The sequence below is a fragment of the Suillus subaureus genome, assembly GCF_016647635.1.
Source record: "Suillus subaureus strain MN1 chromosome Unknown BJ212scaffold_6, whole genome shotgun sequence".
Classification (NCBI taxonomy): Eukaryota; Fungi; Basidiomycota; class Agaricomycetes; order Boletales; family Suillaceae; genus Suillus; species Suillus subaureus.
Genome location: NW_024538562.1, coordinates 484,757 through 496,973, shown reverse-complemented (window position 1 = coordinate 496,973; position 12,217 = coordinate 484,757). Strand labels below are relative to the sequence as shown.

General features: G+C 46.3%; 8 protein-coding genes across 8 annotated transcripts; 7 read left to right on the top strand and 1 right to left on the bottom strand.

Moving 5' to 3' along the window:
• Window positions 1-363: 363 nt before the first annotated feature.
• Window positions 364-1,149, top strand: BJ212DRAFT_1477563 (acyl-CoA N-acyltransferase; the record flags this gene model as incomplete). Its single annotated transcript, XM_041339568.1, has 1 exon — window positions 364-1,149. One exon carries the CDS (start codon window positions 364-366, stop codon window positions 1,147-1,149), a length of 786 nt encoding a protein of 261 aa, XP_041196452.1.
• Window positions 1,150-1,209: 60 nt separating this feature from the next.
• Window positions 1,210-2,195, bottom strand: BJ212DRAFT_914961 (uncharacterized protein). The gene is made up of 3 exons (XM_041344337.1): window positions 1,872-2,195; window positions 1,738-1,817; window positions 1,210-1,688 (listed from the first exon to the last, which is right to left on the bottom strand). The coding sequence occupies exons 1-3, from the start codon at window positions 2,040-2,042 to the stop codon at window positions 1,271-1,273; spliced, it is 669 nt and encodes a 222-aa protein (XP_041196451.1). The 5' UTR covers window positions 2,043-2,195; the 3' UTR covers window positions 1,210-1,270.
• A 228-nt stretch (window positions 2,196-2,423) lies between these two features.
• Window positions 2,424-4,624, top strand: BJ212DRAFT_1477561 (alpha beta-hydrolase; the record flags this gene model as incomplete). The annotated part of the gene is made up of 10 exons (XM_041339567.1): window positions 2,424-2,715; window positions 2,760-2,843; window positions 2,912-2,941; window positions 2,992-3,363; window positions 3,443-3,542; window positions 3,598-3,703; window positions 3,795-3,947; window positions 4,007-4,146; window positions 4,209-4,485; window positions 4,547-4,624. 10 exons carry the CDS (start codon window positions 2,424-2,426, stop codon window positions 4,622-4,624), a joined length of 1,632 nt encoding a protein of 543 aa, XP_041196450.1.
• Window positions 4,625-5,171: 547 nt separating this feature from the next.
• On the top strand, window positions 5,172-6,347 carry BJ212DRAFT_1332973 (uncharacterized protein). The gene is made up of 5 exons (XM_041334826.1): window positions 5,172-5,565; window positions 5,616-5,678; window positions 5,728-5,801; window positions 5,859-5,944; window positions 5,997-6,347. The coding sequence occupies exons 1-5, from the start codon at window positions 5,521-5,523 to the stop codon at window positions 6,041-6,043; spliced, it is 315 nt and encodes a 104-aa protein (XP_041196449.1). The 5' UTR covers window positions 5,172-5,520; the 3' UTR covers window positions 6,044-6,347.
• A 698-nt stretch (window positions 6,348-7,045) lies between these two features.
• Window positions 7,046-8,636, top strand: BJ212DRAFT_1445215 (uncharacterized protein; the record flags this gene model as incomplete). Its single annotated transcript, XM_041338074.1, has 8 exons — window positions 7,046-7,057; window positions 7,528-7,626; window positions 7,674-7,783; window positions 7,811-7,855; window positions 7,877-7,904; window positions 7,929-8,111; window positions 8,139-8,442; window positions 8,488-8,636. 8 exons carry the CDS (start codon window positions 7,046-7,048, stop codon window positions 8,634-8,636), a joined length of 930 nt encoding a protein of 309 aa, XP_041196448.1.
• A 275-nt stretch (window positions 8,637-8,911) lies between these two features.
• BJ212DRAFT_1445214 (uncharacterized protein) lies at window positions 8,912-9,541 on the top strand (the record flags this gene model as incomplete). Its single annotated transcript, XM_041338073.1, has 1 exon — window positions 8,912-9,541. The coding sequence occupies one exon, from the start codon at window positions 8,912-8,914 to the stop codon at window positions 9,539-9,541; it is 630 nt and encodes a 209-aa protein (XP_041196447.1).
• A 64-nt stretch (window positions 9,542-9,605) lies between these two features.
• Window positions 9,606-10,779, top strand: BJ212DRAFT_1477557 (uncharacterized protein; the record flags this gene model as incomplete). Its single annotated transcript, XM_041339566.1, has 2 exons — window positions 9,606-10,608; window positions 10,673-10,779. The coding sequence occupies 2 exons, from the start codon at window positions 9,606-9,608 to the stop codon at window positions 10,777-10,779; spliced, it is 1,110 nt and encodes a 369-aa protein (XP_041196446.1).
• A 3-nt stretch (window positions 10,780-10,782) lies between these two features.
• On the top strand, window positions 10,783-11,102 carry BJ212DRAFT_1205509 (uncharacterized protein; the record flags this gene model as incomplete). Its single annotated transcript, XM_041329151.1, has 2 exons — window positions 10,783-10,845; window positions 10,905-11,102. Coding segments are annotated over 2 exons (261 nt in total), but the record flags the coding sequence as incomplete, so codon positions are not given.
• Between the last annotated feature and the right edge of the window lie 1,115 nt (window positions 11,103-12,217).

Below are 12,217 nucleotides of genomic sequence, written 5' to 3'. Positions count from 1 at the left end.
CTCGTCTGAAAGTCAGTAGACTTGAATTGTTCGGATGACGAGATGGTACAAGTTACAACTATGGCAAACACTCGTCATTGCCTAATCATGAAAGCAAACAAATTGATTTGCCAGCGCTTTGTTTTTTACTCCGGCTCACGGTGAGTATGTGCCAACGCAATCACACGTACCAACCTTCTCAATGTCGTCCAAACCGGTTTATGCACCTGGAGGAATAGGAATACTTATGGCTCAGTGCTCAGGATTCGATCCGAGATTACCTTGATTAGGGCCGAACAGTATGAGTCACTGGGAGCCAACTTCAAGGTAAAAGAATGTTGAATGTATATGACTTGGCCTCGGTGCTTGCCCAATTATCTTCACATGGCGTTCGTCAATACCTATCAACCCCCTCCTCCCGCGAAACCTGCTTACGGACTGCATGGTCCCGTCCCTTATGACATCAACGTCGCCATTCCGCTCGACTTTACTCAGCTGGAGACCCCGCGTTTGAAGCTAGAGCCGTTCATCCCATCCATTCACGCTGCAAAATATCATGCAGCGATCTCAGACCCTGTGCACTTCTACCGTTATTATCCTTTTCCCGGCATAGAAGATCCAGAGTCGTATTTGCTGTTCATGGACGCCTTCGTGCGCCAGAACCCGTACAGTGTCCTCTTCGCAATCATCGATAGGACAATTCCAGACCCGGACTATCCGGAGTGGGGAGGGAAGCTCGCAGGGACAATTGCACTCCTCAATTATTCACCGACGAACCTATCAGTGGAGATTGGGGTGTTGTGTATCCTGCCCACATTTCAGCGTACACATGTCGCAACGCATGCAGTAGGAACACTCCTCAAGTACTGTTTTACCATGCCCTATGCATCCCAGTCTGAATCTGGGTTGGGGTTAAGGAGAGTCTATTGGTATGCACATCCGGACAATGAGCCATCCCTGAGACTTGCTGCTCGCATGGGGCTCGAACGCGAAGGAACTTTGAGATGGGCGTGGGTGTTGCCTGTCGGGAAGGGACTTGGGAAGACACCTAGGAAAACCGATCTGCTGGCAGGACCAGGGAGAGACACTGCAATTATGGCCATATCATGGGAGGACTGGGAGGACGGACGAAGAGAAATTATAACGGCACAAATGGCTCGAATGGAATAATACATGGGTAGTCAATTCACGCCGAGGAATGCAATAGACAAATTCTCCTGAAATATAGCAGAAACAATGATGATATACACAGCACTGGGTAACATACACGGGAATCAATGGTCGTGTGCAATCATGGTCCATGCAGTTGAATGAATCCATCCTCTGGCATGCCCCTTGCTGACCTTCTCCTCACATCCGGAGACATGCTGGCACCCATGCTGTCTCTCATACCCATCCTCGCAGGAGAAGCCCCATCCGTTCCAGGGCCATAGAAGTGATTGGGTGGAATGCCATTGAATGGGACATTCGAGTAACCCCCAAGATTAGGATGACGTGGAGTCCCTTGAGACATGCCTGGCGATGCATATGGGTAGTTGTGATTTGAAGAGGTCGAGTGATTTCGAGCAATACGAGAAGGATCGTGTGCACGAAAGTCGGGAGGCTGCATCGAGGTTCGAGCGGCATTTTCCTCCTCGCGTTGCTGTTTCTGGTACTCCATCAGTGGAGACGAGTCATAGTATAGGTCAGACCCTTGGTCTACAAGAAATCTGAACAACTTTCAATTCCCTTTGGATACGACATGGCTAGACGACGCACTGTTGAGTTCCAACATCCCACTGTGGTCCACGTTCAGCACGGGCTGTAATAAGCAACGAGTTCCACTCCGAGGCAGACTCCTAAATAGAACATGACTAATGTTAAAGTGGTTGTACAGGCAACACGGCACTCACGATAGCCTGAGCTACATTATTTGAGTCATTATTAGGCTGGTAAGTGACCACACGAATTTTCTCTTTCCTAGCCAGCGCTTCAACATGCGCAGAAAATTTTGCACCTATCCTTTGGGCACCATGACGCGGAACCTTGATTCTGATGGCTTTCGCTGGCTTCCCAGGTGACATGGCGAGTAGTATAGCGAGGGATAAGGACTGTTAATAATGTTATCCGGAAGATGCCGACAATGTCTACACTCGGCTTAGTTCAGCTTGGCAAGTTCAGCTACCAATAGTAATCAATATCGATCGACTACTCTTGTACATATTTATCTTTTATCTTGGGCCCGAGTACCTACTTAAGGAGTCCTGTGACTACAACTGCAAGTGCTTCTCGTGACCAATTTCCATCGAAGCACTTCCGCGCATCATGTAGCACGCATTGCATGTAACCTGTGTGTAAGTCGACTTTTCCTCGTGACTTACCCCTGCGGAATGGCCATTCCGCAGAGGGACCGAGGGGGGTTTAAAAAACCGTGCTTGGAGGGCATGTATCCCCCTCACTCAAGAATGCGCAGCGTGGTGTTCGCATTCCTTGCCTTATTCAATGGTACGCTTGCACAGAATTCTATCTGCCCTACAGTCGATCTCGGGTATGTGGTATATCTCGGCAACCGGACATACCCAAATACGGTGGCATACCTTGGGATACCGTATGCCGAGCCTCCTGTAGGCGATTTGCGCTTCCGTGCTACTGTCCCTCTGAACACGACACGTGTGGGTGAAGAGGCCAACTTGAACGGGGAGGGAGTGGTCAACGCGACCTATTACCCCAACTTTTGCATTCAAGGAACAACGGGTGGTATGTGTAATTTTCCTAAAATATTTTCTCTGACACTGGCCCAGCTGGGGATGCAGGAGGAGCAGGCTCGGAGGACTGCTTAAACGTCAACGTCTACTCACCCTACGGTGCCCAAGAAGGCGACAACCGTACGTTTTATTATAGACGTCCTGGCTTACGCATTGAAATTTCTCACCACTCCAATGGATCTATGTAGTGCCTGTACTGTTCTATATCCATGGCGGAGGTAAGTTTTCAGGGACTACCGGTCCTATTTGCTCAATCTCATTGCGACAGGTTATATCTATGGAAATCCACGTAACTGGCCATTTGATGGCTGGATCAATCAAAGTCCGAATGTCGTCATCGTATCTGTTTATTACCGTCTTGATTCTTTCGGCTTCCTCACCACTCCCGAATTCGCCGACCCTACGTATGGCGACTTTAACGCGGGGTTCAAGGACCAGATCCAGGCACTCAAATGGGTCAAATCATATATCAGCAAATTCGGTGGTGACCCGACAAAAGTGACCATCAACGGTCAGAGTGCCGGTGGTAGCTCCGTGGAGCTTCACATGATTGCCAATGAGGGTGAACAACTTTTTTCTGGCGCTATTGCGCAGAGCGTCTTCAGGACGCCCCTTCCCACCCCTGAGCAACAGCAGGCATGTGAAGCGCCCTACCCAGATGAGCGCTCGATCTAACGCCCATAAACAGCTCCTCTTTCAATTCTACGCATCATATGCAGGGTGTGGAACGGGCTCTGTGGCAGAGCAAATGACATGCCTCCGTGGTGCAAGCGTTAGCGCGCTTGCACGAGCACAGGATGCTGCAGCCCAAGGAAATTTGTGAGTTCTGCCCACTTTACCCGAGACACTCATTTCCGCAGCTGACGGGTGGCAGTTCCGGGTCGTACAATTTATTTCGCCCCGTCTTGGACGGCATGCTGATTACTGGACACCCTACGTCAAAATTCCAGCGCGGTGAATTCGTTCATGTTCCGCTTATAGTTGGGTATGCTGGCACTTGAGTTATTTCGGTGCCGCGCTGCCGCTGATAGCACCATTTCATAGCGCAACCTCCAATGAGACTCTTTCTAGCGGGACGAACATCTCTCTGGCACTTCAGGAATTTTTCCATCACTGACAGACACCGACATTCAGGAATTCTTGCTTTTATATCCTGTAGATGAATTTGATTCTCCGAGTCAGCAATTCCAGGTGGCGACAGGTGAACCTGAACTGATATGCGGTGTAAGTTTGAGCCTCACACCGCCGCGCTACCCTTGAGTCATGTTAACAACACGCATCAGCGCCAGGCCATGGGCGGCCCGTCCTCACAATATTCTAATACTTGGACTTATCGGTACAACACACCTAACCCGACGAGCGGTTCCGATGTCGTCTCACATGCTGCGGAGAACTGGATGATGTTTGATGGCACTAACACCGGGTGAGTATCCGACAGTCAATTTATTCAATTAAAAGCACAGGCTCATAGAGATGACATTCTAGTTTTAATGGCTCTACGACATTTACACCACAGACGCCCGCCGAACTTGCATTTGCTTCCGAACTCATTGCTTACTGGCTTTCCTTCGTGCGCGCCGGCAATCCGAACACTTACAAGCTGGAAAAGTCTCCGGTGTGGGAGCAGTACAATGAGTCAAACCCAGTGCGGATGGTTCTGATGCAGGATCCACAAAATTTGACCACTGTGAGTGGTAGCTATATGGAGACACAGCCTGTTGCGGAAGCTACCAGGTGTACATTTGCAATTAGCAAGGTGAAAGTTTGTGAAAATTAGGCAGAATCGTAGTGACATATCCGACTGATTTATATTGTACTTAAAGGAATGCAAACTAGAGTGTGATGCATTACCCTCGATGATATTGGCACTGAACTCGCGAGAAGAATCGGACAGTGCCTAAACGTTTCGACCTGACGAAACCCTCTCAAAAGATGGGAGTCGGAAAGGTGGAGTAAAATGTTTCCGATTCATACATAGCGTCATGTTGGAGCGGTGGACCCGCGACTGTGTGCCTGCGTGTCGCGAGCAAGGCAAGAAGTGATGAAGAGCACTACGCTACGACAAAGCCCGAAGGACACTAGCTCGGTAGCTACGGCACTATGCGGCGCTACTCTACCCCTGGAGTGGGGGGTCCCCAACTCCAATGTACGTCAATGGCGCCTTGCATGGACTCCACTGGGGATGTCCGCAGTTTTCTGGTCAAAGATAGCTTGAAAATAATAGCCTTCCCTTGCATTCATAGTAGGCTGTGCGAACAGTCTCAGTTGCAGGGTTCGCGGTCATGGTAAGGGTCCCCGACTCCCGAGCCGCAGGCTCGACGAAACTTTCCAAAGGGGTCAGCTTTCCAGAAAAAGGTGCTTCCCCGAGGTCACCTTCTTTCTTTGGCAAAACATGTCACCAAAGGCTGTATGGAGTCGGGCAAGCGGAGTTTGAAAAATCGTTTGGTTCGGGAGTCGGCGGACACCCTTGTCATAACCAATTTTTCAGCCGGACTTTCATCTCCTGAAAAAGGCCCTACAGACATTGGTACAGTCCGAAGTTTGAGACGAGCACTAGTGACACTACTGGTGTTGTTGGGCCGGCGGACCCCGCCAAGCAGACATAATTTCAGGCACTAAACACACTTGTCGGGACAAAGATTTTCAAGTGATGGCACGCTCCGCCCGGATCCAGAGCACACTGGTGTACACCCCACACTGACATCATCATGATCGATATCGCACCGCCCACTGCAGTTATAAAAGACCTCACCTCCATGTTCTATTGAATTCAGTTTTCTTTTATTACACAAACACTATGTGGTTCACGTCCAATTCTGAAGAGTCTCAAGCACACTCGCAGGTAAGCTGTAGTAGTGTGTTACATTGACCGGTCATCTCAACGACCTGTAGGTGACTGGCGGACACAGCGCCAAACTGAGCCATGAGCTCATTGCCGCTGCCGCATCATACGAGGTTTGTCTTTCATGCCTTGAGCACGATGCTGTTACCAATCACATCTTAGGCTGCTAAAGCGTATGAGAAGCATGTCCAGAAGAACGGAAAACCTGCAAACCATGCGAAGGCCGTGGAGGTGCTGTGAGTATCATCATGTATAATGTTCTCAAACTCATCTGAAAAAAACCCTCTTCCTAGTGCAGCGCTGACGGGTGGCTTTGTTGACCGCATTGCAGAGACCAAGGGAATGGATGCACTTGATAAGGAAAAAGCCAAGCATGCAGGTGCGATCTTCAACCTTTGAAGTATCCAACGCACTCAATGTTATTTCTGTAGCACATGAACGCGCTAAAAGCTCCCTCGAGAAACATGGAGAATTTTGATCGTGCCATAGTAGTAGGTTGAACGCGCACGACGGACTTGGTAACACCCATCACGAAGTCGGGCTGGGGATGTTTTTCATAGATACTTTTAGCAAAATCATACCAAGTATCCACAAATTATATCCAACTACAAAGCAATATATAAGTCGATTTATTCGACGAAATTCACCTTGCCAAGGTAAATGTCGTAAATTAGGTTCAGTGCAAGAACCAAGAGGTGTGCGACGGAGAAATCCGACAAACCATCCATTTGCTTACGGTAAGCAAAAAACTTTATTTCAGCCACTTTGGCGTTATATCATGCTGCTGTCTGAACTTCTCGACAGGACCTTCAAACCTTCATAAAATCTTTCCGTGAATTGGGGGAGGTGGCGGTTATAGTATATTAGCATAATTCTAGGTAGTTAGATTATTTAGTCTGCTATGTTCTTGATGAATTGTCTTGCAAACGAGCATTTTCGAGCCGATCAACGCATCACGTGATTCATGAATTAACGAGATACGATCGATATCGATACTACTTGACCTGCACCACCACGTCTCCCAGCTACTCTGCAGCACTGGTGGTGTCTTGTTCATTCATTCACTGTCATTTTTCATCAGGCCAGGAGCCTTTAGATAATAGCATGCATCCATACCCAAGTCAATATGAGTCATGGTTTCCCTCGCAGCAAGACACTTGTACATCACCTCATAGTAACAATCCCAACACACAGACAACAAATGCTTCCTCAGCCTATAACGACGAATACACTGAGGACATCAATGATTCCCTTACATCAGCTTCTATAACTCAACTATTAAATGAAGAATCATGCTCTCTGCCTTGTGTTCTTAATATTTCCCCTCTTGCAGCACATTATGATCTCTTGTGGCCAGAATTTCTCACAGGAACATCAGACATGTCTGACAATTCTGGATTGAGTCAGCCAGCCCTTGATATAGCTACCTTGCTCAAGACAAACACACCTGAGAACCTCATGCACTTATTCCTCACAGGCCATGTCCAGCGATGTGCAGGAAAGACTTGATGGGAGGTTGAGTGTCCCGACTGCAAAATGTGGATCAACATGAGTCTTGCTGTCCATTTTCTCTCAGATCTTGATATTCCTGGTTATTTCAAGACTCTTTGTGACCACCATGATGGAAAGAAATGTTCAAAAAAGCCCCATACCATCCCCACAACATCCAGTTCTATCACCAGTGTTGTAGTTGCATCACCAAAGCCATTTTCTACTGCTTCCATCAGTTGTGTTGGTGTTCTGATTGACTGGCCAATTCAAGGGCCGTCTTTTCTTGAAACGTTCCCTGTCGGTTGAGCATCAGAGGGATGTGGCATGCTCCCCTTTGATCTTGACACATGAGGTGACACACCACATGCATATTCAAAGCTTTGTGATGGCAATTCTTCCATGCCTGGATTACCTTGTGACAGATGTGCTGAAATCGCACCATTCATATCTCACCTCATGTCAGTCTTGGAGGACATAAAGCCACACACAAATTTTCATTACCTGAGCCACTTTAGTCTGATCAACCAGCTGAATCATTATATGACTGAGAATAACCAACTAAAGCTAAAGGTTAGTCGGAGATCATACAAACTGATGTCATAGTAATGAAATTACAGGGCCTGAATGATGCGCACAAAATTGCTCACACCCTCACCCACTTGGACGAGTATTGGTCACTTGTGATGGCAATGTCAGAGAATGATGTACCTTGTGTACAGCACATTCTGTCTGTCACCTTGAAGAAGGGCTCGAGTGTTTGGCAGATTCTCACAACCCTAGAGGACGCAATTGCTGGAACGTATCATCTGTGGGGCTATAGTGGTGATGATCTTGATCTTGCCACACTAGTCTATTGACTTGGAGGATGCCAGCTTATGTATGCTCTCAATCATCGCTTAGGTTTACCATCACTACATACCCTCCAAGCTCACTTGATCTTTACATCCATCACGCCAACAATTGGTTCAATTTCACCAGACCAATTTGATGCCAACATTAACGCACTCATTATCACTCCGCATACTAATCTTGTCGTCCTTCTCCAGGGACATTCTGTCATGACAGATGAAATTGCACTTGAGGAGAGGGCATCTCACTATCGCCCAGCCAACTGTGTTATCGGCCTCTGTCACTCCCATTCAAATCTTATTGATCCTATGCTTCACACCTACGACTCCACTCTTCGAATTGCCACTAAGCTTAATGAGGGCGAAGTTCACCTTGGCAAAGAGATGTCTGTGATGGATATTCATGCTTTTGGAGATGACAATCTTTTTCCTATTCTAGCTGCACCAACATGCAAGATGGAGAATGTAGCTACAATGATGGAAATCCTCACTATGGCTCGAGACTGGTGGCGAGCAACTGGAGCAGAAGCATGTTTTGGTCCAATTTTTAGCTTTGCAACTGATGGGGACTCAACACATTGAGGTGCTGGACACTGTTTGTTTGTCAAGATGGAACTTCCAAAGATGTCAAAGCTCTACAGCACATTATCATGTATGCCTGGTCTCAATCTTGCAACTGGAGATGATGAGATCACTCTTGATTTTGACTACAAGCACATATTTAAGTGTTAGTATTGTTTTCTTTTGCTTGATATTGACAACTGAATTCTTCTCAGGATGGTGTACATTACTCCGTACAAGGAAGGGCTTGAAATTGGCTGGTGGTCACACAATCACCAGTGGTGTTCTTGCATGATATCTGATATGGCTTCCAGGTAAGGACAAATTTTACATCGCTGTATAATCTCTGATTCTACTATGACTTCCAGGTCAGGATGAGTTTATGTAGCATCACAAAGCTCCTCAACCCAGATGACCCACAAGATGTACCCCGAGCAGTTGAACTCATGCAATCTATTATTGCCCTCTCAAAGATTGAAACTAATCCTCTGTCGGATGGTGTTGCACTCTGTGCAGATATGGCTGCCATCAAGATCCTAGGCATCATACTGGAATCCCTCCTCCTTCCATTCATCAATATTTCACTTTCACTTCAGCAACAAATTGAGCTCATCAGCTGCTATTGTCACCTCACATTCGCACTTTTCCGCATGCATCGCACTGCTTTCATGCCTCATGTGCTCTTTTATGATACCCAGTCAATGAGCAAGAACATCTGTTTCTGTGTGGCAAAGCAGCAGAAACTTGACGGCCGGCAGAAATTCTGGATTATCCAGATGGGCGATAATGACTTAGAGGAGTTGTTTGGCATCATGCGCATGAAAGGGGGGCACAACTCTGCAATGAACTACTCACAAGCACTTGATCGAATTGGTGCTGCAAAGGACATTGATGCTGTCTTCAAAAAGCACCCAGAACTCAACCCTGGCTCTTGTCACCTCAAACTGACTAGTGTTGAGGGCTTGGATCATATCTGCCCTGACTTATGGTGTGGTGATATTATCGCATCACACTGCAACCTTCCCTCTGCATGGATTGCTGGCCATAACAAGGCCATTGCAGCACTTATGTATTGATGCTCGCATGCTTGCAGACTCATTCGCTTTTGATGAACTATTCTCCTTGCCTGGCTATGATCTCATGCGACCCTGGGGATCTAACAAGTACATGGGTGTGACATCTGATGTTGAAATTACCGATACAAGCAACATCTCCCAGCCTCATGCTTCAGCCCTTCCATCAAGCAGCTCTGTTATTAGTAGCGAGGAAGATATTCAGCTTGAGGATGATGTCCTGACCCTTGAAGAAGCCTTGACACACGAGTTGCCCTTGGGTGTTGCACACATTGACTCAGGATCTTGCATCAACTTGGAAGGAGCTTTACAGCAAGTTCCTCCACTGGTGACCAACAGTGGTATTCATCCCAACAATTATCTTCTTGTTGATGGAAAGTATATTCATAAGGAAACTATTTGTCAACGTGTCCTCAACAAGTATTTCATTCCCAAATCACTCAACCACCAGGAACGCGTATACAGTGTTGGTTTCACCAAAGTCAATTGCCAGAGTGAGCTTGCGGGACAATCCATAACAGGTGGCAACACTTTCATTGTTGGAGATGTGTTTCTCACTATCATTCATTGCAACAGCACTCTTACAATTCCCCTTGTATGTTCAACACTTATCAAGCATCATGCCACCACTCGTCACAAAATAGCTATCCCAGACCTCTGCACACCAAATGTGAAGCTTGTTGGCCAAATATTAACATTGGTTCCTACATGCCAGCCTCTGCCAGAGCAGCACTCATGGTTCTGGTCTGGAAACTATGTGAAGACCAGCTCTGAGATCATGGGCATTTCAAAAACTACAGAAAAGATTGTTGAAATAACAGTACCTGGACTTCTTGTGCAGCTCATCAATCCTGACACTACTTGTGTTTGTTTTCATGATGATGTCAACTCAGATGACTTCTGCGCACTCAATAATATTGGCAATACATGGGCTGTTGGAGAATCAGCACTCACACTCACATGTGACACCTTGTGGAGCAAAGCTTGTGAGCATGACATTGCTCTCAAGGCTATACTTCAAGTCCCCAGTCCTTGTGCACCCTCTGACTTCTCATACTTGCTTCCCAATGGTTTCTTTATGATATTACTAGTACCTTCACACACATCAAGCTTACTACTATCATGATTTGACAGGTTCTCTTGCTATCATCTGTTCCAAAGCCATGGAACGGCTTGCTGCTAGTGAAGCTGGCCCTTTGACCGACTGCCCTCTCTATGGTACTAGGACAGATTCAATGTGAGCCCACATGGGCATTCATATCCTGCGTGCATTCTATGGTGTCCTGGAAGATAATTTGAAGGAGCTGGTATGTGTACTACTAGTAATTCACTTGACAAACTAATTAACACCTAAACTGTTTCATAGGTTGGTATTCAGCAGCCATGTGGCTTCTGTGGACAGTCTGAACAAGACAAGTGCAAAGTCTCAATCAGAATCAAAACAAATGGTGCCATTACCCTGGAGACACAATGTTCCTACCAGCACAAATTCCACTATGTGAATGTGGACACTGGGTCAAAAAACCGACCATGTCGAAACATCCCTCTGAAGTGTGAGATTTGTCACCCCACACTTGCACCTGTCACTGGCAAGAAGTCATGCGCTGCACCACCATTTGTAGGTGCCATCTGGCACTACAATATGCTGCAGCATCTTGATCAAGTCCACCTCAGTATGCACACCCCAGAAATCCCAGTGGCCACCCACTTCCAGCCAGTGTTCTGCAGTCAATCATGCTCACTTTACTCAAGCAGAAGGATGCTGGAATTTCCAACATGTACTTGCTAACTCCATTATTTGATGGAGACAAAGAGAACCAGCCTGCACCTTCAATGTCTTGCAAGTGCAAGTCCAACATGCAGGCTGCTTCAGGGTCAACTGTGAAAAAAGCTTGTGTTCCAGTGTAGTGTTTCATTCTTTCAGACCTGCTACTTGCATTGTGATGATTACCTTACTTAAATGTTTTGTTGCACTCGTTTTCACATCATTCATGCTACTTAAACATCCCATTTAGTGTTTTTATGGTCAGATGTCTCGATACACTATGTTACTACATGTATGACACATCGACAACATGCGAATATCGAGACGTGTCTCTCATGCATTAGTGAAATTTTCAATGTGACAGAATTACTCGATTTGGCCGTATGACATCATGTGAGGTCACTGTAATGGTGGTGGTGGGTCGATGAACTAAAATGGTTGGTGTCTGGAACTAACTGGTCACACACCTCTTGGCAAGAACCTCATGTAGTTTAGTTCCTAAGGCCTGTGGCAATTTGTTATGTAATCAAGTGGCAAAGTTGTTTACCATTGTTGAATTTTATTGGAAATTCCCTATTTGGATTTCAATGGTTTGCAATGAGTTTCAACTTCCAAATACAGTGCATGTCTTTAAATAGGTTGCTATAATAGAGTCTCATTTCAACACAATTGCAATGTAATTGTAATGCTATTGTCACCATCATTTAAATGGACTTAAATGTCTATTTTCATTGAACTGCAAGGGTGGTTGAAATATGTAGGCAATCACATTGCAACTCATAGCAATCATGATTGAAATGTTAGATTCAAATTACAGTATGGTACAATTTTTATTTTATTCAGATTTTAATTGGGGGCATTTAAATCACAGTGATGAGGACTGTCGAGGATGCATACCCCTCATATCAATCACA

Excerpts from the sequence above, each read along its gene's own strand:
- BJ212DRAFT_1332973 (XM_041334826.1), top strand. The coding sequence starts at position 5,521 with ATGTGGTTCACGTCCAATTCTGAAGAGTCTCAAGCACACTCGCAG. Across the intron at positions 5,566-5,615 it reads AGTCTCAAGCACACTCGCAG|GTGACTGGCGGACACAGCGC; the intron begins GTAAGCTGTAGT and ends AACGACCTGTAG. Across the intron at positions 5,945-5,996 it reads GGAAAAAGCCAAGCATGCAG|CACATGAACGCGCTAAAAGC; the intron begins GTGCGATCTTCA and ends TTATTTCTGTAG.
- BJ212DRAFT_914961 (XM_041344337.1), bottom strand. The coding sequence starts at position 2,042 with ATGTCACCTGGGAAGCCAGCGAAAGCCATCAGAATCAAGGTTCCGCGT. Across the intron at positions 1,818-1,871 it reads ATAATGTAGCTCAGGCTATC|GAGTCTGCCTCGGAGTGGAA; the intron begins GTGAGTGCCGTG and ends TGTTCTATTTAG. Across the intron at positions 1,689-1,737 it reads TGGGATGTTGGAACTCAACA|ATTTCTTGTAGACCAAGGGT; the intron begins GTGCGTCGTCTA and ends AAAGTTGTTCAG.